This window comes from Mustelus asterias, unplaced genomic scaffold (genome assembly GCF_964213995.1).
Source record: "Mustelus asterias unplaced genomic scaffold, sMusAst1.hap1.1 HAP1_SCAFFOLD_547, whole genome shotgun sequence".
Classification (NCBI taxonomy): Eukaryota; Metazoa; Chordata; class Chondrichthyes; order Carcharhiniformes; family Triakidae; genus Mustelus; species Mustelus asterias.
In genome coordinates, this window is record NW_027590497.1 from 6,690 (window position 1) to 33,660 (window position 26,971).

The window sequence follows — 26,971 nt, forward strand, 5'->3', positions numbered from 1 at the left end:
GCAGTATAAGCTCTGAGGTGGTCTGTTATAAAACAATGAAAGAGCTGGCTAGCCCCTGTGTAGTTTCACTGATTGGGGAGGATCGTGTGGGATTATTTGAAACTCAGTCAAGAGGAGGAATGGGTTGGATATTGCTGGTTCATCTTATCACAGTGCTCTGGAATGTGTTGTTAGCTGAGACACTGGGTGCAGACCTACACCAAGTTTATGAGGGGCATGGACAGGGTAAATAGAGGACAGCTGGTCCGACTTAGTCGAAGGGTCAGTTATGAGGGGACATAAAACTTAAAAGTGACGGATGGGAGGTTTAGGGGGGATTTGAGGAAAAATGTTTTTACTCAGAGGGTGGTGAGGGTCTGGAATGCGCTGCCTGGGAGGGTGGTGGAGCCGGGTTGCCTCACATCCTTTAAGAAGTACTTGGAAGAGTACTTGGCACATCATAACATTGAAGGCTATGGGCCAAGTGCTGGCAAGTGGGATCAGGTGGGCAGGTCAGGGCCTTTCATGCATCAGTGCAGACTCGATGGGCCGAAGGGCCTCTTCTCACTGTGGGATTCTGAGATTCTGATTTTGTGAAGAGGGAGCTGGACTAGTTTCTGACGCGGACCCATATTGACAGTCAGTGCCTTTATAGAGAGTACTTGTTGGGTGTGATCTCCTGGATTGGTTTCTATCACTTGCAGAGGTGAGAGATGAACTTTACAGGGTATGCTGGTGGGAGAAAGTGCAGGGAGAGGGGTGCGAGGAGAGGAAATGTTTAGTCAGGACATCATGGGCATGGGACAAGCATGATGGCTTATACTGATTAATTTTCCTGTATTCTGTCTCTGCCCTGTGTTGACAAATGATACATTCGCTATTTTTTCTCGCCCTCAAGATTCTCTCCATCTACGTCCACCCCATCTCACATTTCCTCTCAAGTCTAAGACATTGCCACTCCCGTCACTGGAACCCAATACTACATTCATTCTCCAAAGGCCCGATCTCCAAATAAGCACTTTCTCAATTTCTTGACTTTCAATGGATGCTACTGTACACTGATGTCTCAAGAGAGCAGATTACAAGTTCTGGCACGTTGCCACATATTTTTCATGTGAATAATGGAGAACAAAACAATTCAAGAGTTTCACTCTGACCGCCTCAGCAATGTACCATCCACTGAATCCTCCAACTAACCTGGTCGCCCTCCAGCCTTGCAGTCATTGGGGTGATTGGCTAATTTCCTTGCTCGTCATAATGAGCAATTTCTCACATTTGGCTTTCCCCTCCATTTCCACTCCAAAATTAATTGGTCTGGTCAGGAAGCCATTCGGTCCTTTGCGCACATGCCAACCCTTTGCAGGAACTATCCAATTACTCCCACTCTTTCTCCACCCCTCCAGAGAGCGACTAACATTTCCCCTTTCAAGGATTTATCTGAAGTCCTTTGGAAAATCACGACTGAAGCGGCTTCTCGGGTCAGTCCCCCCCGATCGATCAGACTTTTAAAGACCCAACACCAGAAGTTGATTAAGATGGGTATAAAGCAGTAATTGCGGTTTGTGTTAAATAAAAAAGGAAGACAACAAATCTTCAGCATCTGTCAAAGTCCAGCAAAAATCAAAGGGTTGGTTAAATTCGAAAACAGCTGTGAGCGCTGCACCTTGGGAAGGTGATACTGGCCTTGGGAAAGTGCACTTACATCAGAGTAATAGCAGGGCCAAAAAAAAATGTTAAATCGTCAGGGCAGGTTGTAGAGACTTATATTCCCTCTAGTCTGGAAGATTAAGGGGTGATCTAATTGAGGAGTCTAAGCTGGTGAAAGGAGCTGATAGGTTCGATAGAAAGAAACTATTTCCTGTGGTTGGAGAGAGCCCAGAACAAGGGAGCAAAACATTAGCTCCCAGGCCTTTCAGGGGCAACGTCACACAGAGGGGAGTGGAGATCTGGAACTTTATCACCGGGTTACAGGTGGATTTATCACAAGAGGCTACAACAAAATGATGTAGGTCAGGGGTAGGTTTGTATGGATATATCGAGCCCTTACTGACATCCCTGTGACAGGATTGCAATAGGAACCAACGTGGAACAAAGGAAAAAGAACAGTGAAGTGATGTGGGGTGGATCTTTAGCAAGGTCGTCAGAAACGGAGAAAAAATTATTGAACCAGGCAAAAGTTTAACTTTCGGAAAGTTAGCATTCGCCAGGATAAAGAGGAAGGCTGCGGAAAGCAGGCTTCGGAATGACAGCTCTGGCAAAGCCCCAGATGGAACAGCTGCTCAGAGGGTCAGGAAGACAGCAACTCACACATCTTTCTGATGCAAGTTACATTTGCAAATGTCGAGAAGTACATCTATAGAGGCTGTGTGCTGAAATAAACCTGGTGGAAGATACTTCAGCCTAATCGGATAGGTCAGTCACAAGAGAGAAAGGCCGAGCCTTTTCCAAAATAGACAAGGTGACAGTTACGGCAAACAAAATGTCAGGTCAGATCCGATGGAGGTTGATGGGGTGGGGAGGAAGGGAAAGGAACAACTCAAGCCCCCTCTCGGGCCAGCTAAAAGTATGAGTGCCAGGAGAGTGAAAGCAACATCTGGCCTTGGGGAAGTGGCAAAGGATTCTTGCATAATGATTGTGACAAATAAAATCTGGCTGGTGGACTGAGGGTCGAGGTGATTTTTAAGAGCTGGATGTGAAATGGTCAGAAGAGTCAAACGCAGAATTAGGGAGCAAGGATGAAGTTCTGGGAGTCTGCTTGATTCAGCAACGTGGAGAACCAGATTCAGGATAACACAGGACTTTGTCATCGTGAATTTAACAGTGGAACAAAGCTAATCCCCTTGGTCATTAAGAGGTCTTGTGGTAAATTCCGCTTGACGCGTTTTGAAAAACACTTGGTCAGCAGGATGAGGAAGTGACAGCGCTAACAGGTCGATAGAAAGGTGAGGGGATATTGAAAGCGAGTGACTCTCAGGAACTGAGAGGGGGTGGGAAGTTACAGACACAAACACGTGGTATGCAGAGAGATCGCAGGATGCAGCAGAAAGTTCAAGGGGGCCAAAGTGAAAAGGGAAGAGTCTGTAAGACAAGCACGAGACAACGGATGATGGAAATGGGAATCAAGAATCAAGGAGGCTACTCATTCTCTGGATCCTATCACATCAATCAATGCAATCAGCTCAACTCCACCTCGCTGTCTTGATTCTGGTCCCTTTACCCAAGGCTGGGCCCAAATCTGATCGACTACGGGTCACGGACTCAGTGGCATAGCATTTCGCTCATGTGGTTCTGGGATCAAATCATACGCCATGGACGTGCGCACAAAATCTAGGCTAACACTCCCAGTGAGGAGTTAAAATCCCTTTGGCCTCGTCTACCCACTCAGGTGGGTCTCACATGACCCCATTGTAAAGACGACCATGGGAATTCTCCTCAGTGCCCAAGCTGATATTTATCCCGCAACCAAAACAGATCATCTGGTCATCATTATCTCTGGGATCTTGCTCTGCACACATTGGCTGCCACATTTCATATGCTACAGTAATGACTTCACTTTGAGAAGTACTTCAATGGCTGTAACACATCATGAGGTCAGGTAATGCATGTTTGGTTTCTTTACATCAGGTGGAATAGCCCTGGAGGCCTCAAGGAATCTTTAGCCTGCATTCGAATGTCGTCCGTGGCTTCTGGGTGATTCTGCCCGAGGACTCCACCCTCTGGGGTGATTACTCACTTTCATTTTCCATTGGTCCCTCAAAAGTCAGGTGACTCTCTTCTGCTGTACTGTCTTAAAGAGACAGACACCACACACACCAAAACTAAAGGCCACAAGTATAAGATAGTCACTACGAAATCCAATAGGAAATTCAGGAGGAATTTCAGAGTGGTGAGAATGTGGAACTCACCACCTCAGAAAAGCGGCGAGGAGGAACAATATCTGTACCTTTAAGGGGAAGCTGGATAAACTCACAAAGGGGAAAGGAATGAAGGGACACGTTACTGGGGGTGGGAGGAGGCTCGCGTGAAACATTAACATTGACATGGGCCCGTTCAGCCGGAGAGCTCATTCCGATGTTTCAACTCAGTGTAGTGACATCGTAACCTAGCAACAGAAGTCATAGTGGCCTTTTTAATGTCTCAAGCAGTGCTGGAGGCCAGGGAGAAAACTGGACATAGACAACATATAAAGTTTGAGAATGAAGAGGCAGAAGGGGTTTGTGACGTGGACAGAACTGTGAGCATGAAGCATTAGTGATTTACAAGTCACCTGAACAACCTGTATAAAAGGCACATTCATATGCCTTGGTTTTAAATCAATGGTGGCCAATAATGGGGATGACAATATTGCCAATTATTGATATCTTAACATTCATACAGGATTACGAACAATCCACACAGCTAATTCTGCTGTTGGACAAGTCTGAAGCACATAAGACAACACAGAGGTCTCGCTCGGTCTAACCCCCCATTGAGAAATGCCAGAACTGCACACATTCCTCAATGCAACTTCCCTCATTACTGAATGTTTGCAATGACCAGTGATGTTGCTGGTCTTGATTTTCTATCGTGAATCGCTGTATTTAAAAACACACATTTATCTTCTGAAAGAGAGGTCATGTGAAAGGTGACATTAGTGTCATGGACACCACGTTGTACATAGCATGCATGAAGTGGTGTCCAACATACCTGATTCTTATTGCTGTCTGCTTCTGTGGTCTCTGCTTTTCCTTCCTCGTTCACTTGCTCCTCTACAGCAGTTTCCGCTCCTTCTTTAGGGCGATCTTCATCTTTAACTTGGCCTTCCTCTTCATGATCTTCACCTGTAAGTTGCTGTTCCCCTTCAGGGTGATTCTCACTTGGATGTTCCCAGTTAGGCTGTTCTTCGCCGACAGGGCTATCTTCTTTTGGACCCTCTTCTCCCTGAAGCTGATCTTCCTCCTTCGGCTGATCCCCATCTGGCCGATTGGCCTCCAGCGCCTTCAGCTTCTCACGGTGCAGCTTTGCCCGTTGGCTGAAGCACTCATTGTGTTGGGTGAGATGAGCACTCAGTTCGAGTGTGCTGAGGATCTTGCTGGAGCAGTGGTTGCACTCGTAGGTGGGGCTGTGCGAGCGGGTGCTGCCAGGGAGCAACGTGAAGTCTAGCTTCAGGTCTCGGCTGTGGTGATCCGTATAATGCATGCAAAGGAGTTCCGGTGTGCTGAACGAGAGTTTGAAGCATTTCACACACTTGAAAGGGAGCCATTCACTCTCTCTTCCAATGGTCACTCCAGAACTTTCTATAGCAGTGACCTCATCCTTCACGCTGCACTCTTCCTGGTCATCAGAATACACAACCGTGAAGTAACCATTATACTTGCTTACGTACTGCTTCCGTGGGTATACGCCGGGGTGGCGTTTCATATAATGGGACACGAGACCCTTTTTTGTGTAGGTTTGGAATGAGCAGAGTGAACATTTCTTCTTCTCCACTGCCCTCCTAAGCTCCTCACTCAGGGGTGGAGATTCTGGTTTGGACTCCACGGGAAGGATGAGTTTCTCTGGTTTCTTGCTGATCATGGTTTTGGAGGCAGCCAGACAGTGGGTGTAGTAAGAATCGATATCGTGACGTTTTTGGTAGTGAGCAGCGAGCCCTTTGCGGAGCGGGTGAGTGTAGGCACACAAGGCACACCGGAAGATGTTGTTCTTGCCTTCGGGCTGGGCCCGGACATTGTTGTGCTTGTTACGGTAGTGTCTCGCTATGCCCTTCCGAGAGGAGCAGAAGTACTTGCACAGTTGACATTTGAATAAAGTACTGAGATCTGAGCAGCCGCTGACAAAGGGGGGAGCCACAGGGGCAGACTCTGTCACTTCTGCCGCCTTGTATTCTTCAGAGGTATTTGGTTCTTCAGGTTCTGCCGACTCAGCAACGGAATCGGTGAACATGTCGATGGCCGGCTGCCTGTGGTACTTCTCGTAGTGGACCTTCAGCTTCTCCAGGGAGCCGTGTGCGTATGGACACAGCTTGCACCGGTAAGCACCAAACCCTTGCTTTGGAACTTTGGTCATCTCTTCCAGATCGTTGCTCTGCCCATCGGGGAGTTTCTCCGCCTCGTTCATGAAGTCATCAGCGGTGACCTTTATCGAGGGGTGCCGCTTCTGGTAGTGTGTCAGGACACCGTGGATTCGAGTGTTGACGTATGGACAATGTCTACATTTGTACAGGGTGCTGGGTTTCTCGTCTTTCTCCAAGGCAAACTCGGCAGCCTTTACTTTGACGCCAGGGTGCTTCTTCCCATAGTGGGTTAGCAGGCCGTGTAGGTTGTTGTATTCGGACTTACAAATCTTACACTGGTACGGAGAACCGGTGGGGACGGAACTGGCGGGGGCCCTGGGAGGAGGACTGATCGGAGAAGGGACCAAGACTTTCGAGGGCACCTCGTCGTCGGCCAGGCTGGATTCGGGAATGCTGCAGGAATCCAGGGTGGAGTAATCGTGGGCGGTGGGGTTGTTTTGCTCAGAGGCGTCTTTCCCCAGGATAATGTCGAGCAGCACGGACTCGTCGCCGCTGACAGCCCAGGGGTGCAAGGCCTGGTAGTGGTTTGTGATGTCCCAAATCGAGGCCGCCTCAAACACGCAATCCCGGCACTTGTAGTGTTTGAGGTCAATGAGTGCAATCTGCGACGGGTTGGCCGAAGGATCAGGACCGGCCCAGAGCTTGCTGGATATGTAGGTGTAATCGACAGGGTGTTCCGGGTGTCTCTTTTGGTAGTGTATTAACAACCCACTCGGTTCCTGATGAGAGTAGATACACCATTCACAGTGATAGCCCGCAGTCACCACCCCGTCCTGAAACGCCCACCGCAAGATAGTGGTGACTGTGGCCTTCACGCTGGGATGCTGCTTCCTTAAGTGTTTCTTCACGGCGTACAGGTAATGCGCCGTGTAGGAGCAGTGGCGACACTTGAAGAACCGCAGCTGCTCGCCGTCCGTCTCCTGCTGCACGGCGGCCATCGGCACGCTGACGCCAGCCTGATTGTTGGTCGCCCGCTCGCGCTGGCTCCTCACCGCTGCCGTGTGCTGACGCACCAGCTCAGCCGTCGCCTTGATGTCGCGGTGCTTCTTCCGGTAGTGAATCACCACGCCCTTAACCGTTCGATTGCCGTAGTTACAATGCTGGCAAAAGAACATCAGCTCTCCCTCCCCCTTCTCCACCAATCTCTGCTGGGGGCTTAGGTCAGTCTCATAGGTGTTCTTGCTCCCCTGATTCACATGTTTTGTGATTAGTGGCCTTGCTGGCGTAATTTGTAGCTCTTCCATCGTCTTCTTCAGGGCTGGAGTCGGCGGCGCATGTTTGATGTATTTTGCGGTTACCTTAACCTCTGGATGCCTTTTCTGATAGTGGACAAGCACGCCAACAACCGAGCGATTGCTATAAACACAATGCTTACAGTAATACAACTGCTCAAATTCCACCGTCTGAGGAGGGGGTGGCGGGTCGTTAGCTGACGATGCAGAAATCATCTCAACGACATTCGGAGCGCTGATCACAGGGTTCTGCACAGAGACCACACGCATGGTCTTCTGAATTCGAAAATAGGAGGCCTTTTCCTCTGGGTGCTTCCTCTGATAATGGACCAGGACTGAGTGCATGTTTGGGCTGGAAAACGAACAGACATCACAACTGTAGACCACGGCACTAATCATCGACGCCTCCCCCTGCTTGGGGCTCATGCTCTTGGGCGAGTTCACGTTGGAAGGGCTGGAGGAAGCGGCACGCTGCGACAGCGGAGTGGACGTCCCAATATTCTTCACACCAGAGTTGAGGATTTCCCTCAGAGTCTGGGACTCTGCGCTGACCTCGTTGGTCTGCTGGACTACGTAACTGGAGAATATCATGGAGTTGTTGATCTTTACGGTCGGATGCATTCTTTGGTAGTGAGGCATGAGACTGCGGACATTAGGACTCGTATAGGAGCAGAAACGACACCTGTAGGTCAAGTTGGCTTGATGAAAGTTTAGGATATTCTGCGCTTCAGGATGGAACTGAGCGTAATGTTGCCGCAAATCTTCGAATTCTGCATATTCCACGAAACACTCGAGGCAGCGGTACACCGCGCTGTGATCCGTGGGGTCCTCGATGTATCTGAAGCTGTATTTAATGTAAGGATGCATTCGCTGATAATGGGTGCTCACGCTGCGTGCCACTTTGTTGCTGAAGTTGCAGTGTTTACAGTAGTAAATCTTGCCAGAGTCTTCGGCTGACTCCGGGTTTTCCTGAAAGGCGTCCCTACTGTCCAAGCCAGCTTTTTTGTAAGCCGAGTTCCCGGTGAGCTTGCGCGATGAGCCATCGCACTGCCCCGAATTGGAACTGCCGTAAAAGTCCTCATCGTCGGAAAGAGTCAGTTCAATCTCGGCGCTGTTGCTAACAGAATAATCCTGCTCCAAGGTCCCATATCCCGTCTCTTCACGCATTCCATCCGCTCCCTCAGTCCACATCTGGTGGCCTCCGTAAGTGTAGTTTGGCATCTCCATCAGATGATCGGTCTTCCCTTCCTCCTCATCCAGATCACCGTCCATATCCAATTCGACTTCGACATCCCTCTCTTCCTCCTCCTCCTCCTCCTCTTCCTCTTCTTCTTCCTCCTCCTCCGCGTCCTCCACTGCGATCACTGACTCCACTTCGCTGGCCTGCTGGTTGGCCTGGCTGATTTTACTCTGCAGGTTGTTGGCAATCTCGTCGATCCTGGTGCGTTTCTTTGCGGGAGACAAGTCCAGCGGGCTGTCCGTCACCAACCTTTTGCCTTTCTTGAATAGGAAGGAGTTCTTGGAGGTCGATCCAAGGATGGAGGTTTGAGTTTTCACAATACCCGGTGACGGAAGAGCTTCAAACTGCGACAGTGTAGTGTCCTGTAATGTATCCGACGCCTCTTCGCTGGCGGCCAGTAAAGCGTTGTCGCAGAACGAGTGTTTATGTTGCTGGTGTACACGCAGCCCCTTCAGGGTAACGGTAGAATAGCTGCACATGGTACATTTGTAAGGATATTGCTGCTTGGAATCCCCGACAATGGCAGGCTTTTCTCCATTAACCACCTGACTCTGAGTCACATCCACAGTCACTAAGCTGTCGCTCAATGGGGCAGTGCTACTATTCTGTAAGGTAACGGTGTCCCATTCCGAGGAGTGGGACTGCTTGTGGGCCACCAGTTTCTGGGCAGTAGTGCAGGTGAAAGGGCAAAGGTTACACTTGTGAACGATGGTCCTTCCTGACAAGTGGATGTTCTCGATGTGGCGGGAGATACTGCGGCGGTGCATGGTGAGGAATGAACAGAAAGGGCACTGGAACCTGTTCATGTACTTGCGGAAGGGAATTCCCTTGGTTTCCAGCAGCTTTGTGTTCCCAACCGTCAGCAGCTTCTTCCCGGAGCCTTCCGAGCTCTGGGATGCCAGAGAGTCCATCTCATCGACGTCCTGTTGCTCGTCTTCATCAGAGGTACTCCGCTCATCACTCAACAGGCTGCTGGTTTCCAAACCGGAATTGGACGCATTGAGGTCGGCCAACGCGAAGGAGGATCTGCCGGTCATTCCGACTTCACCAGAATCGGGAGAAGCCTTGGGCTTCATTTTGGGAAAGGGGAACTTGATTTTAATTGGAGCAAACCTGGGGACAGCAGCAGAAGCCTGCTTCATCACAGAGCCTCCCAGAGAGCCTTTCAGAGTCGGATACTGAGGTAACTGCATCTCCCTCTCTGTCATCTTCATGGGCAGATAGTTAGAGTTAGGAGACAACTGCTGGGCGTCCTTTTCTTGGGACTTTGTGGGACTTCCGTTTGAACCAGATTGCTGCTGCCGCAAGGATGAAATGATCTTCACCAAGCCCTGCGCCAAGAGATTCCGATGTTTCTTCATCAAATGGTCGCACCAGCGCTCCCTCCTGGAGGTGTGGTACCCGCACCACTCACAGCAAAAGCTGCCCCTCGACTTGGTTAAGGGTTTCACCTGTGCTTCCAGGATGCTGCGTTCCACGGCATCCATGGGCACATCGCCCACCAACTCCTGCACCTTGTTGGCAGATCGGTGGCACAGCTTCTGGTGCTTGACGATGCGCGCCCGACGTGGACTCTTGTAGGTGCAATAGCGGCAAGCAAAGACCTTCCCGAAACCTTCGTGCAGGAGGACGTGGTAACTGGAGGGCGCGGGGGGAGGAGCCATGTCCGATGTTTCTCCACCGAACGCCGGCCCTTCCACCTGTCCGTGGATCTTTCTGGTGTGCTCAGTGAGGAGATTCCGGGATCGAAAGTAGCGGACACAGTACTTGCACTGAAAAAACTTATTGGCAGGTCTCGGCTGCTGCTCCACATGATGACTGTACAAAACGGATGGGCTGTTACCGGCGAAATCCGAAGATCCAGGGTGAAAGGAATTTTGTGCTTTGAAAAGAAAAGGAGGCATGATCAGAATCTCTCGCACTCCATCGCATGTTAAATGTTATTTCAATTGTCATTAATTTATCCCTCGGGGTGAAATGACGGAATACCTGGCGCTGCCCTCACTCTGTTGGGCCGAACGTAGGGATTAATTTGCTTTAACTTGTCAAACAAAGCAAAATCGGACAGAACAGTTGGAGCTCATTGTTCCCGCGCTGACTCTGGGAAAGAGCTACCCAATTAATCCCACTCCCCAAAGCCTGGCAATTTTCACCCGTTTATCCAATTCCCTTCTGAAGGTTTGTGAATTTACTTCCACTGCTCTTTGAGGCAGCGCACTCCAGATCACAACTGCACACATCAACCCTCAAACTTACATCAACCCTCAAACTTACATCAACCCTCAAACTTACATCAACCCTCAAACTTACATCAACCCTCAAACTTACATCAACCCTCAAACTTACATCAGCAATCCAGTTACAGGAAAGATGTGAAAAATTAAAAACTGCCTTTTAAATGAAATAAAATATCCTGGATTTTTTTTACAAGATTATTTTTATGTTCTTGGCGAAAAGATCTGTTGATAGGGTTTATATGGATTGGGGTAACAGGAGATTATCGTAAAAATGACGGAAGGAAATCTGCTGCCTTTACCCGGTCTGGCCTGTATGTGAATTCAGACCCACAGTGACATTAACTGCCCTCTGAAAAGGCCGAAGCAAGTCACTCAGCTCGATCTACACTGGACTGTTCAAGGTGCCACCACTTTCGAGGGTCATTAGAGATGGCCAATGAACACTGGCCTGGGCCAGCGATGTCCACATCCCAGGATCGGGGCTTATGTCTATTTCTGCTCTCGAAGCAACGCAACTTGTACTTTTTGCCCAGTATTTTTAGGTTGTTGATTACATTAGGTTTTATGGTTCTGCAATTATCCACAGTAGAGTACAAACGGCAGGCAAATAATTCCCAAGAACAAATTCTCTCATCCCATTAGTCGGGAGCTGGTCCCAACACCCACCAATATGGTCTGTCAATGAATCTTGCAATTTCTCCCCACGCTCCTCATTAGCCAAACAGAATGATTTTAGCCCATCCACTGTGGCACAATGACAGCACTCCCACCTCTTTAAATGTGAGTAATTAACGTCAAAAGTTTATTCTACTGGAGGACAAACTTTAGCACTGTATGTGTAACATTGGTAGATCACTTATCAAACAGCAAGCCACTTCAGGATGCAAGGCAAGGGATTCTTTTGCATCCGCTCAGTTAACACACAAGTCATTCCGGTAAGTACAGGACAACTTCTGAGCCAAGTGTCATGTCAAAAAGAGAGAGTTGAATATTTCTGCGGACAATTTGGGAGGTAATTAGATAGTTTTGATCATGGATGGTCTCTGTTAGAACACCATTATTCGCACTGATTACATTTCATTAAACAGAGTGATGCAAACAGCGACAGCATCATAATATTTGAACACAACTTCGGAAAGACATTTACCCAACACCAGAATATCTAAAGAAAATTTAACATCAAGTTCCGGAAATAATAATCTCCAACGTGATTGAAATTCTCAGAGGGGATATGGCAGAGGTACTCAAAAACGGGTTTTGGACAGAGTAAACTCTTCCCACTGGCTGAAGGGTTGACAACTAGGTGAATGACAAGTTCGGGAAATACTTTTTTTTTTAAAATGCAAATAGTTAGGATCTGAACGCACTGTCTGAGAGTGCGGTGGAGGCAGTTTCAATCCTGCCTCTCTCTCACGGGACAATTATCTGAAGAGAATACTTTTGCAGGGGGAAAAGTTGGGGAGTAGAGAACCAGGCGAGTTATCCTTCCAAACAGCCAGCACAGAGATGTTGAGGCCAAATGGCCTAGTGCTGTGCTATAACCAGTTTATTAAGCAATATCACAAAAGATAATCTGTTCCAGGATGTAGGTCATCAAATAACCCTAACACATGGAACGACACTGGAGATACAATATTGTTTTTTTTAAAAGGCTTATATAATTCACAAGTAACAGGTGGCAAAATTAAAGGAAATTTAGGTGAACTAGCTTTCACAATAGGGCGATGATCTCAGGCAGTGGATTGTTCTTCAACCAGGTCGCAATCCAAATTTGCAACAGAAAATTTAAATTGGAACAGAGCAAAATCTCAGTCCAAACTGGCAAACGCTAACCATTTGTCTGCCAACTCGAAGTCTAAAGTACACCAAATGCAAACAATACAAGGCACCTGTTGAGTGTGTCATTAAGAGTGTGGCCTGAAACAATACAATGAACAGAGTTACTGTCTGTCGGGTGTGCGTTTGTGCTTTTGTTAAATTAGAAAGTAAAATCACTCACCCGTCGTCTCCACTGGTGAACCCAGCTCCGTCTTCACTGCAGGCAGGCTCACGTCAGCTTCAAGATCTTGGGTTGGTGTCACAGATCTGGGCTGACTGCCGTCCTCCTCGGCGGTTTCCACATGGGGCAAGAACACAGTGTGAACATCCTGGATATGAGCCTTCAGGTCGTCGTAGGTTTCTGCTCGGTAATCGCAGCCATCGCACTGCAGGGCCTCCATTACTTTCAGCGTCTTTCAATTAGAAGGATCTGGAACAAAATCAAATTAACAATTCGCTTACTGACTGAAACCAAGTGCTAAAGGGCAAAAAGATGGCAGCTGTCTCGCAGTGGTGTGCACACGCCTCTGAGGCAGTTCTTGGGTTCAAGGTTCACTCCAGAGCAACACAGTCTAGCCTGGCACGCTGGTGAGTGCCACGCTTACCAAGGTGCCATCTTTTGGGTGAAACTTTAAACTGAGGCCACTCCGCCCCTCAGGTGACGATGAAGGATCTCACGGCCCAGATATCAAAGAAGACCGACATTCTCCTCAGTGCCTTCGGCCAATATTCATTTCTCAATCAACAATCTGCTCAACATCCATCACGGTGCTATTTGAGGGAGTGTGCTTTGCGCTAATTGGCTTCTTTACTTCCTACTCCAAAAGTACTTCACTTCCCTGCTAAGGGCTTTGGATCATCCGGAGATCTTCATAGAATCTTTACAGAGCAGAAGGAGGCCATTCGGCCCATCGAGCCTGCACTGACAACAATCCCACCCAAGCCCACCCCCATAACCCAGCGTATTTAACCTCCTAATCCCCCTAACACAAGGGTCAATTTAGCATGACCCATCCACCTAACCAGCACGCCTAAAGGACTGTGGGAGGAAACCGGAGCACCCGGAGGAAACCCACGCAGACACGGGGAGAATGTGCAAACTCCATACAGACAGTGACCCGTGCCAGGAATTGAATCCGGGTCCCTGGCGCTGTGAGGCAGCAATGCTAACCACTGTGCCACCGTGCTGCCCCCATCCTGAAAGGCACTATACAAATGCAAGCCTTTTTGTTAACAATATCACTGTCGATTAGAATATTTTGGGCACCTTGTGTGTAGAGGAGATTCACAAATGCTTCATCAACATAGAAAACAGAAAACAGAATGTGGGTTTATTCAGAATTATTATAGAATCCCTCCAGAGCAGGAGGCCATTCGAACCTGGGTCCCTGGCACTGTGATGCAGCAGTGCTAACCCGCCCCCTTTCCTAAATAGGGAAAAATTGACTACAAATATTTGCTCGGTCATTCAGAACCTTGCTGAAAAAATAAAGAACATTTCCACTCCCTCTGACGAAGGGGCAGCGCTCCGAAAGCTTATGGTATTTGCTACCAAATAAACCTGTTGGACTTTACCTGGTGTTGTGAGACTTCTTACTGTGTTTACCCCAGTCCAACGCCGGCATCTCCACATCAAAAAATAAAGAGACAGGCTGTCGAAACCTCAGGGCAGTCATACGAATACCAAATTTCAGAGGGAACAACATATATGAAAATAAATTGCTGCATTAAACTTACTTTAGATCGTCCCGAGGTTGTGAAAGGCGCTATGGAAATGTAGCCATTTCTTTTCACGCACATGAGGCACGTATTATAAAACACATTGCCGGGAAGCATCATTGCCATTTAAACCAGCGGTTACCATCGGTGACGATTCTTTAACTCCAGTCTCCTTGCTTAAACTCTCCCAAGTTTCAATTCGCAAAGTGACCACTTTCTTGATTTTAAGGAAAAAAAGCAGAATCTTTCTCGCTGCTATTTTTAAAAGTGCAACATTCGACTGCTCATTTGAGAACACACTGCGGTGTCGTGTGGTTCCCAGAGGTTTGAAGTGATCACACTTTGACAGGATCGCTGGAGCTGGCACAGAATTTCTGTAGATTTCACCATGCGTTGCAGAATGATACATTGTTAGGCCCGTCCGTGCAGAGACTGAGTCATGCAGCATCCCAGATACCCCTGCGCGTTACAATATAGTTCCTAACTCTTCGATTAATGATACCTTAGCCAGTGTCCGAATTTCCAAATTACCAATGATAACACTGCATTAATTATAACATCTTTAACACAGTAAAGATTCGGGGATCCTTCACTAGTGCAATTATCAAACCAACCTGATACCCAATCACATGAGGCATCAGGACGAGAGACCAAAGGCGTTGTAAAAGGTTTAAAGGTTTTAAGGAGCATCTTAAAGGAGCAGAGGGGTTTAGGGAGGGAATTCCAGAGCTTGGGGCTTGGGTAAGCGAAGTCGCAGCCACCAATAGAGGAATGAAGGAAGTAGAGGATGAGTTTATCGCCTCAAATTTCACCAGGCACTTGTGGCTACCTCGGGTTTATCCTGGTGCTCGGAAATCTTATATATATATATATATATATATATATATATATATATAGATAGATAGATAGAAATCCTACAGTGCAGAAGGAGGCCATTCAGCCCATCGAGTCCGCACCAACCACAATCCCACCCAGACCCTATCCCCATAACCCCATGCATTTACCCTAGCTAGTCCCCCTGACACTAAGGGGCAATTTAGCATGGCCAAAGCACCCAACCCACACATCTTTGGACTGAGAGAGGAAACCAGAGCACCCGGAGGAGGACGTGCAGACTCCGCACAGTCACCCGAGGCTGGAATTGAACCTGGGTCCCTGGCACTGTGATGCAGCAGTGCTAACTACTGTGCCATCATGCCGCCCCCACCTCTCCTCATTCAAACCGAGGCAGTAATTGAAATTTCGAACCACACTGCAGCCCTCGGAACAACACTTCAACCCATGCATCTATCTGTGATAAGTGAGCAACTGTGACAGGTTTATTACTGCTTATAGATGCAAATACAACAAATCTAAAATTCTACACCAGAATCGCTCTCATTTTTGTAACTATAACCTTCTTTATGGTTTATTATGGGTCTTAGCAAGCTGTGATTCTATCGCAATCTGAAACAAAATTCTAATGCTTTCCTTACCCAGTGAGTTTGTGGGCTTTTATGAAAAGAGAATAAGGGAAGGGTACAAGGAGGCCATTCAGCCCACTCTGCCTGTGCCAGCTATCTTTGAAATATCTATCCAAATAGTCCCACACACCCAATCCTTTCCTTTCCCCATCACCCAGCAATTTTATCACCAAATTTATAAGTTTAGTGTCACAGGTAGGCTTACATTAACACTGCAATGATGTTACTGTGAAAATCCCCTAGTCGCCACACTCTGGCAGCTGTTCGGGTACACTGAGGGAGAATTTAGCGTGGCCAATACACCTAACTAGCACGTTTTTCCGAATGTGGGAGGAAACCAGAGCATCCGGAGGAAACCCACGCAGACACGGGGAGAATGTGCAAACTCCACACAGACAGTGACCCGAGCTGGGAATCGAACCCGGGTCCCTGGCGCTGTGAGGCAGCCGTGCTAACCGCTGCGTCACCCAACTTCTCCAATTCCCTTTTGAAAGGTTTCCACCACCCCTTCAGACAGCACATTCCAGATCAGGCCAACTCACTGCACCGAAAAAAAATGCACTCGCCTCTCTGGCAATCACTTATATGTGTGCCCTCTGGATATCTGGAACCTTGATGTGGAGATGCCGGCGTTGGACTGGGGTAAACACAGTAAGAAGTTTAACAACGCCAGGTTAAAGTCCAACAGGTTTATTTGGTAGCAAAAGCCACACAAGCTTTCGGAGCTCTAAGCCTGAAGAAGGGACTTAGAGCTCCGAAAGCTTGTGTGGCTTTTGCTACCAAATAAACCTGTTGGACTTTAACCTGGTGTTGTTAAACTTCTTACTATCTGGAACCTGTCACTGGAAACCGTTTTTCCTCGTTCACTCCCAACAAAATCTTTCAGAATTTTGAACACTACTAATTCTCCCCTTAACCTTCTCTGCTCCAAGAACAACCACCCCAGCTGTTATAGCAAATAACCACTCCTGGTACCATCCAAGGGCCCATTTGGTGCAGTAGTTCCAATCAGTGGAAGATTCCAGAACTGCAGGAAATGCAGTGTACAACTCTGAACTTCAGTTAGCTAATTAGAACTCTGCCGTACCCACACCCACAATGTACAATACAACAACAGACACCAAGTGCCTGCGTTTCAGTTTACTTGTATTCAAATCAGACATGGCCTGCCATTGCCCCACTGCTTTGCCAGTATCAGCTGCCAACAGTATTTTCTGGTCAGAGAGACACCATGAAGCTGTGGGAAAGCCTCCAGCCAAATCAACGGTAATGCAAGCAACCCACCCATTGGAAAGACATTCCAGTCAACCATTTCCCCCCCAATTTCCAGTATTTAAGTTTTAACCATAGCGCATTATCTTTGATTAATGTTTTTGTAATGCATCGTGCACCCCCACCCCAATGGAATAACTCCAGTCAGTCACCCCAACACGTCCCGTCGGCCTCAGGTCCCCTCACCCAAGCGAGTGGATGAGCGTCAACGCTCTCGCTCTCTCCCCGCCTCCCCCAAAGTTCCTCCAACCTTTGTCTCAAAGTCTTGCAACTCATCCGGTTCTCTTCTTTGGCAATCCCGAGCCTCCACCCACTCTTGGCTTCCACCATTTACCCAATGCCTCAGACCGCCACCCCCACACATACCACAGGAGAAACACCACAGCCAGAGGAGGCCATTCAGCCCCACGAGCCTGTTCCGCCACTCACTGAGATCATGACTTGTGGGTGACCCAACTCCCCATCTTTACCCCATATCGCTCAATACTTTCACCAAACAAAGCTTTACCCGGTTTTAAAAGCAACAAGTGATCCAGCATCACTTGCAGGGGAGACCCCCAAATGCCTGCCACCCTTACTGTGCGGAAATGTCTCCTAATCTCACTCCCAATAGGTCCAATTTTTACACGATGCCTCCTGGCCCCAGACCCCTCAGCCAATGGGAACAGTTTCTCCTGTAGTAGCTGGCATACACTGGGAGGATCATGTGACCTGATCGCCCAATGGGGAACTTGGTGTAGCATGTGGGCTTTTGCAGCCAGAGTAGTTGCTGGAGCTGGCAGTGTTAACACTGTGAAAACACTCTGTATATTTACCTCCCTGGAAATAAACCGTTATGGTGGTGATCACCAATCCTTCCAATTACCACACTGGCGATGAAGGAAATCAGAGCTATTCCACTGCAGCGAGGAATTCAAAGAGATCATTACAAAACCACAGAGTGAATCAGACTGACCCAAGCCTGAACAAGAGGGAGCAGACACGCCTCACTCTGGGAAACTGGAAACCTGCAATGTGACCACTGGAAACAATATGTGGAACAGCCGAAATATTTTTTTCAGGGCTAATGGAATAGAGGGGGAGGATAGGAAGTCATTTTACTTCCCGCATGTGGGTCCTAGACGTATAACTTTATCCAAATTTTAACTTCCCTAGATGATCCTGACACAAAGAAATTAACAGAGCTCGTTGAGCTAGCAAAGGAGATCACCATCCTAAAGCCTCGGTAACGCTGTAAAGATACAAGTTTAACTTAAAGGGGAGTGCCCCAGGAGAAACCATTGCAGCCTTTGTAGCAGATTGCAGTGAATTGCAACTTTGGGTCAGCTTTAAATGATCTGTTAAGAGATCAACTGGTAAGCGGTGCAAGTAATGCAGCTATACAAAGGAAACTGTTGGTGGAATCCGAGTTGACATTAAAGGCGGCAATGGAAATGGCGGCAGCGTTAGAGTGTCTACACAGGACCCTGGAGTTACAAAGCATCTAGGTCCACCAGTTAGGACAGGAAACCACGAGTAGTAATTGCGCTGGAAGCGAGGGTGCGGGATCAAACTCAAGCAGTGGGTTGAATGCAGAAGCAGGAAGAATCCCTAAATACCAGAGATTTAAGCAGTTTAGGAGTAACACAGCTACCATTCGGGGTTTTGTCCACTTGTGCAATCTTCCGGTGAACTATGGAGAGTTTGCAGCAAGGTTTGCTCAGAGTTGTTGCTCATCTGGATGACGTCCTCATAACAGGGTCCACCAAAGAGGAACATTTGGCAAATTTGGACAGTTTGGAGGAGATTCCAGGAGGCAGAAGTGCGCCTGAAAAGAGAAAGGTGCACCTTCCAAGTGGATGAGTTGGCTTATCTTGGCTATTGGGTGGATGTTCAAGGGTTACACCCCATGGAGTACAAAGTGAGAGCAACTAAGGAGGCACCAACCCTCAGGAACACTTCCGAACTCAGATCCTTCCGTGGATGGTCAACTATTCTGGGTGGTTCCTTCCAAATCTATTGACATTTCTAGCACTGCTGCACATGCTGTTCACGAAGCGCCAGAGGTGATGTTGGAAAACAGCAGAGGCTTTTAACCAGAGGCTCTTCAATCTTCAGGTTGACCAGTGCACCGTAGTGGGTCAGATCTCAAACAATGACGAGACACAGAACAGGAAAGAGATAGAGAATCTGGTGAACTGGTGCAGCAACAATAATCTCTCCCTCAATGTCAACAAAACGAAGGAGATTGTCATCGACTTCAGGAAGTGTAGTGGAGAACATGCCCCTGTCTACATCAACGGGAATGAAGTAGAAAGGGTCGAGAGCTTTAAGTTTTTAGGTGTCCAGATCACCAACAACTGTCCTGGTTCCCCCCATGCAGACACTATAATTAAGAGAGCCCACCAATGCCTCTACTTTCTCATAAGACTAAGGAAATTCGGCATGTCAGCTATGACGCTCACCAACTTTTACAGATGCACCATAGAACGCATTCTTTCTGGTTGTATCACAGCGTGGTATGGCTCCTGCTCTGCCCAAGACTGCAAGAAACTACAATTGGTCGTGAATGTAGCCCAATCCATCACGCAACCAGCCTCCCATCCATTGATTCTGTCTGCACTTCCCGCTGCCTCAGAAAAGCAGCCAGCATAATCAAGGACCCTACTTATCCTGGACATTCTCTCTTCCGCCTTCTTCCGTCAAGAAAAGGATACAAAAGTCTGAAGTCACGTACCAACCGACTCAAGAACAGCTTCTGCCCTGCTGCAACGGACCTACCTTATATTGAGTTGATCACTCCCTAAACTCTAGCTGTGACTGTAACACTACATTCTGCACTCTCTCCTTTCCTTCTCGCACACCCTTCATCTATTCTGACCCCACTAACTTCAGACCTCCCTTCAGTATGTTCAATGTCACAGGTCGTTTACCAGAACATTCCTCATTCAGTTTGCATTTTTATTTTTAATTGATTCTCAGGATTGGGGCAGCATTTATTGACCAGCTCATTGCCCTGACTATAACAGAGCAAAGTCACTCAGAATGCAGTGAGATGTCAAAGCCACATTGCTGGAGTCACATACAGGCCGGACAAGGCAGGTTTCCTTCCTTAACAGGACACCAGTGACAATCCAAATTCTTTAGTGTTAACTTTACCGGTGTTGTGTCTTATAGTTAAAGATCTTTAAAAGGTGAATTCAAACTCTCGAGCTGCCCTAGTGGGATTTGATCTCACCTGCTCTGGAATATTAGTGCAACAATATAATCCCTACACTACCCCCCGCCCTCACTCCCACCAACCTGTCAAAGAACAGCTTGTTCCCAAAGTTACAGTATTCAATCCAGAACGACAGCCATTAACCTTTTCCTGCACAAATGATCAAAGGAGATAGATATCCCCTGATGAAGACTTGACTTGTCGATGTATTTCCAGTCCATCACACATCAAAATGCCACTGCCCAATGTAAATTTGTCTCACAGTTTGGGGTGCGGGCGAGGATTCTAAACCGAGACAACCACATGATATGGACTCATCCAGCATTTACTGATGGTTCGCACTTAGTAGCACAATACCATCCTCCCCGTCCAGCTGGTCAGGCTCAGCCACAGCCACACAAAATTGGAGACTGCGGAAGGGAAATTCACTCCCGTTTTCTACAATCCGCTACCCCTAGGTCTCGGTGCTTCACCCAGAACAGGTGCAGTCCCCAGCTCAATCTTACAATATTCTGCTGATCACACTGGCTAAGGAAAAGCATCAAATCGCACACGGTAATTTTTACACCGACACCATTCAACTCATTTCTAAAGTCTCCCCATATCAAACTCACAAGCGTACACCAATGAAAACTACAGAACAGTTCAGTATAGTTTTCACATCACACTCAATGATTTTAAAAATTACATTCTAGCTGATTGGTGGAAGATGGCACGTTTAGGACTATTTTGGGAAATCTGTACCCCATCCCAACATAGAATCATAGAATCCCTACAGTGCAGCAGGAGGCCATTTGGCCCATCGAATCTGCACCGACAACAATCCCACCCAGGCCCAATCCCTGTAACCCCACACATTTACTCTGCTAATCCCCCTGGTATTAGGGACAATTTAGCATGGCCAATCCACCTAACCCGCACATCTTTGGCCTGTCGGAGGAAACCGGAGCACCCGGAGGAAACCCACGCAGACACGGGGAGAACATTCAAACTCCACACAGACAGTGACCCGAGGCCGGAATCGAACCCGGGCTCCTGGCACTGTGAGGCAGCAGTGCTAACCACTGTGCCACCGTGCACTTACAGTAGGTTTTGTGCACAATTTCTGTATTGCACCCAAAGTGGAAAAGCAGCCAGCATAATTAAGGACCCCACACATTCTCTCTTCCACCTTCTTCCGTCAGGAAAAAGATACAAAAGTCTGAGGTCACGTACCAACCGACTCAAGAACAGCTTCTTCCCTGCTACTGTCAGACTTTTGAATGGACCTACCTCGCACTAAATTGATCTTTCTCTATGCCCTAGCTATGACTGTAACACTACATTCTGCACTCTCTCCTTTCCTTCTCTATGAACAGTATGCTTTGTCTGCATAGCACGCAAAAAACAATACTTTTCACTGTATGATAATACACGTGACAATAATAAATTAAATCAAAAGTTCAGAAGTTTTCAGTACCGAAAGGGCAGCAAAGCTTCAGGTGCCTTTGGTAGTCTGTATGACTTTTTGATATGGTGAATAAAATACATTGATAGAAATCATCACTAAAATTCTGAATGATCAGATTTCTTTGACAGTTTTTGCTTCTTTAAAATCCAGTGTTTACACGCCCAGGTGCCTAGATTAGCAAGGCTTTTCTTAACTTTTTTTCTCATTATAAAAAAGTCAGAAAGGTGAGGAGACACAAACAAGATGTCAAAGAGTCTTCTGCTGGGCACAGAACCCCCCGTGTCTTTTACACAAGTTCCCCCTCTGACCAATTCCACAGGCGGTCGGCAAATATTAGGTTTGGAGACGCAAAAGCAAATTTCATCATGCTTGTTAAAAATATCGTTTCCAAAGTAGAGAGAAAGTTCTTACCATCCCCTGCACCCCGCACCCCCACACAACAAAATACTTCTAAGCATTTTTGGGACTCATAAATATATATATCAAAAAAAGAGTCAAGCCTGACCTCTAATTGACCCGAGTATCTGCCAAGAACAATTAGTCTTTAATGGAGGCAGGAAGACAGTAATTACACCTTGCATTCTTAAAGGGACAACTACACTTACACACAGCTGCAATTGTGCAGCAGAATGATACAGCATCAGTATTACAGAGCGCTGCTCCTTACTGTGTAAAAGCAAGTTTCGCAGCATACCAAGGTTGCAAGTACCTGTGTTGGGAAAAGACGACAATGGCTTTGGTTTCCTGTTGTTTAACTAGAAAACATCCCAGTTTATCCAGTTCTAGAGATCGCACAAGGCATCAGTCACCTGACACTCCAAAGCCTCTTCCCCAACAACAAGGCACAAAGTCAGCCATGTGACGGAACGCTTGCCACTTGCCTGGATGGACACAGCTCTAACACTCGTAAAGATCTAACACTCAAAGATCTACACCAAAGACTAAGCAGCCCCACTCGATCAACGCACCATCTTACACTCCCCCCACCACCCAATTACTGTGGCAGAGCGTACCAACTACAAGATGCTGTGAGGCAACTCACCAAGTCTCCTGTGAGAAACCCGCGACCTTTACCATCTAGATGAACAAGGGCAGCAGATACCTGGGCCACCACCTGGAGGATCCCCTCCAGGTAACTCACCATCCTGACTTGGAAGTATAATCGGCCATAGGTTCACTGTCACTGGGTCAAAATCCTGAAACTCCCTCCCTAACAGGACAACTGTACTGACGCCTCTGGGACTGCAACTCCAAAAGGCAACTCACCACCATCACAAGGGCAAGGAGATACGGGCAACAAATGCTGGCCTAGCCAGTGACGCCCACATCCCATGAAACGAAAGGGAAATAAAAGCCATGTGCGTGGGAGAGTTTGAGAAAGGTGGTGTTGAGCTGGATCTGGGTGTCACCAGACATGTGACATTTTGACACAGAGCACCCTCTGATTTACCCAGGGAAAAATGAACCACACGTTTGGTTTGAATTCATTCGATTGACTTTAAGAAACAAGGTCGGCAACAAAGCAATGTGTTTTGCAGAATCCAGCGCAAACAGGAAAGGAGGCGTCAGAGGCAGCTCAGTGAAGATCAGATCCCGTAATCCTGGCTCACACTTGCAGATCAGTACGGAGTGAGCAACGAGTGAGGGTCAGCACTGAATGCGCACTGCACTGAGCGAGGGTCAGCACCGAGTGAGCACCACAAGATTGGAGAGGAACACTGAGCACATACTCCAGCATCAGGGGTGCTGCACCAAAGCCCCACCATAAACGATCCCCTCGCAATATTTCCAGCCAGTGGAAGGGGAGTTCTCCCCGGTGACCTGGCCAATAACCATCCTTCAATCTACATCACCAAAAGCAAGTTTAGCTGCTCGCTTATCTCACTAATATTTATGGGAGCTTGCTATGTACATTTCTGTTTCTGTCAAGCCTTGGGACCGGAAGGCATCCAAATAATAAGGCAGAGAAATAAAAAAAGTGAAGGTCAGAGGAGGGAAAGTGGACCACTGCCCTACACATCTTCAAAAGATTTTTAGCTAAAGAAAACTTGAAACTTTGCGATAAACACTAACACATTACTGCAGACTTCTGTCAGTTACATGCAACCTACTCGAGTAACAATAATTGGAGAATAATCAACATTATAAACACTTCACGGAGTTTGCCACAGAGGTAATCCTTTCACAGATTACACCACAATTCTCTGGTCATCTTTTGATCACCTGTCCTAATCGCTCTCATGGCTCTATTCTCCCTCTATTCTCTAAAACCTCCTGGAATGTGTCAGTCATGATGTGGAGATGCCGGCGTTGGACTGGGGTAAACACAGTAAGAGTTTTAACAACACCAGGTTAAAGTCCAACAGGTTTATTTGGTAGAAAATGCCATTAGCTTTCGGAGCGCTGCTCCTTCGTCAGATGGAGTGGATATTTGCTCTCAAACAGGGCATACAGAGACACAAAATCAAGTTACAGAATACGAATCTCTACAGCCAACCAGGTCTTAAAGATACAGACAATGTGAGTGGAGGGTGCATTAAGCACAGGTTAAAGAGATGTGTATTGTCTCCAGACAGGACAGCCAGTGAGATTCTGCAAGTCCAGGAGGCAAGCTATGGGGGTTACTGATAGTGTGACATAAACCCAAGATCCCGGTTTAGGCTGTCCTCATGTGTGCGGAACTTGGCTATCAGTTTCTGCTCAGCGACTCTGCGCTGTCATGTGTTGTGAAAGCACAAACCCCGTCTGTGAACAGAACTCCCACTTACCTGACGAAGGAGCAGCGCTCCGAAAGCTAGTGGCTTTTGCTACCAAATAAACCTGTTGGACTTTAACCTGGTGTTGTGAGACTTCTAACTATGTTACCCCAGTCCAACGCCAACATCTCCACGCCCTGAATTCTGTCAGTGATCACGATTTTGTTGCACGCTCTTTCAAACATAGCAAGAAGAATAAACTTCAAGACAATGGAGTTTCAACATCAGCGGCATGGTAGCACAGTGGTTAGCACTGCCGCCAGGGACCCGGGTTCGATTCCCGGCTTGGGTTACTGTCTGTGCGGAGTCTGCACGTTCTCCCCGTGTCTGCGTGGGTTTCCCCCCGGGTGCTCCGGTTTCCTCCCACAGTCTGAAAGACTTGCTGGTTAGGTGGATTGGTCATGTTAAGTTGCCCTCAAGTGTCAGAGGGCCAAATAGCCTCCTTTTGCACTGCAGGATTCTACATTTAAAAGGCAGGTGTGGAAATGCAAGAATCTAGCACTAATATGATAGATATGTCTTAAAGACTGATCATATTTGTGCAGGTGATGCTTTCAATACTTTCATAGAATGTGGGCATCACTGACCATCCGCAATTGCCTCTCGAACTGAGTGGTTTGCTCGACCATTCCAGAAGGCAGTCAAGAGTCAACCACATTGCTGTCTGGAGTCTCTCATAGGCCACACCGGGTAAGGACGGGGAGGATTAGTGAACCAGATGGGTTTTTGCAACAGTCGATGGTGGTTTCATAGTCACCGTTACTGAGACAAACTTTTTAATTCCAGATTTATTAATCAAATTCAACTTTCACCAGCTGCCTATGGTGGGATTTGAACCCGTGTCCTCGGGGTATTAGCCTGGACCTCCGGATTACGAGTCGAGTGAGATGACCACCATCTCCCCCTTCGTCATCTCCATTAATCATCAAAAAGGAAGGCGATGCAACTGTAGAAAATCTTTTGTGGTATTGCTTGACGATAAAACATGTAAAAGAATAAGTTCACTGCCAGTCAAAGAATGCATTTTGACCATCTGTACCTCCTTGGTTAGGCTGCATCTTGGACAAGTAGGCCCAGTTTTGGCCCCGTCACATGGTGGCTGATGTAGTGAGCATGAAAATAGTTCATAAGAGTCCCAATGGTTACCATTCTTAATTCTGTGGATAAGTGAAAACAACATCGATAGGCTATTTTAAGTTTCAATACCGTAGTTTATCTGAAATTTGTTCTGGAGTTTGCGCATCCTCCCAGTGTCCATGTGGGTTTCCTCCGGGTGCTCCGGTTTCCTCCCACATTCCAGGTGAGGTGGATTGGCCATGCTAAATTGCCCCCTAGGTGTCCAAAATTGTGCAGATTAGGGAGATTAGCGCAGTAGCTCTGTGGGGTTACAGAGTTAGGGCGGGGCAAGAGGGCCTGGGTAAAATACTCCATCAGAGAGTCAGTGCAGACCTGATGGGCTGAATGGTCTCTTCTGCACTGTAAGGATTGTGAGATTCTATGAAATGCTTCTCATCTTTTCCTTGAAGACTTCCTCTTCAGAAACTGCCATCTATCCGATTGATTTTGGATTTCATTATACTGTGCAAAATATTTCAGTTTTCCGATGCCACAGTATCCACAATGTTGGCAGTACCCTCTCTGAAAACTCTCTATATTGGACCCAACAGTAATATATTTACCTAGAAGACTTCACAGAAAGATGCATGAAAATAGACTTGCTTTTCTATTCAATTGCAAGGTTCTAAGCTGTGGCATCAGCAGCTAAGCAACAAACCAATATTCTTCCTTCAGTATCATCTCTCGCCAATGGCTTTGGCTAATGTTATAAAGAGCTTTGAACCGTTATGCAAATATAGGTGCCACATGTTCCTGCTGCACTATGGTCATGTGGGCAGCATGGTGACACAGTGGTTAGCATTGCTGCCTCACAGCGCCAGGGACCCCAGTTCAATTACCAGCCTTGGGTCACCGTCAGTGTGGAGTCTGCATGTTCTCCCCGTGTCTGCGCGGGTTTCCTCCGGGTGCTCCGGTTTCCTCCCACAGTCTGAAAGAAGTGCTGGTTAGGTGCACTGACCATGCTAAATTCTCCCTCAGTGTACCCGAACAGGGGCTAGAGTGTGGCGATTTTCACAGTAACTTCATTGTAGTGTTAATGTAAGCCTACTTGTGACACTAATAAAGCCAACTTTAAAAGCTTAGTTTATGGGAAGCAGGAAACACAACATGGTGGCAGCAGGCTGACTACAAGAATAAACACAATTTTTCAACACTTAAGTTAACGCCGAATTAGATTGAAAAATTAACCTGGGTTAGTAGCAGAGAGAGAGAGAAATCTGAATCAAAATGACAGCCACCTTTACATGAAACACATTGTCCAACCCCTGATGAATCCGGAAGCTGACATCATCATAGAGGCATTTGAGAAGTTTGAATGAAACTGTTAACTGGCACCAACAAAGAGGAAATGGACAACGCCACCTTTTTGCAAAGAGGAAGAATTTGTTTAGCAGCTGGGAGCCAAGTGAAAATGGCATCGGAATCTCAACATTTTTGA

The 26,971-nt window shown here is 47.3% G+C and overlaps 1 protein-coding gene across 1 annotated transcript in view; it reads right to left on the bottom strand.

Moving 5' to 3' along the window:
- Nucleotides 1–4,665: 4,665 nt before the first annotated feature.
- Nucleotides 4,666–26,971, bottom strand: part of znf462 (zinc finger protein 462) — a gene marked incomplete at its 3' end in the record, with an annotated part of 54,839 nt that continues 32,533 nt past the window's right edge. Inside the window, exons 3-4 of the mRNA XM_078205009.1 lie at nt 12,740–12,988; nt 4,666–10,385 (exon numbers count right to left, since the gene is read on the bottom strand). Of these exons, the coding sequence (XP_078061135.1) occupies nt 4,666–10,385; nt 12,740–12,959 (5,940 nt within the window). The remainder of the gene's footprint in view (nt 10,386–12,739; nt 12,989–26,971) is intronic.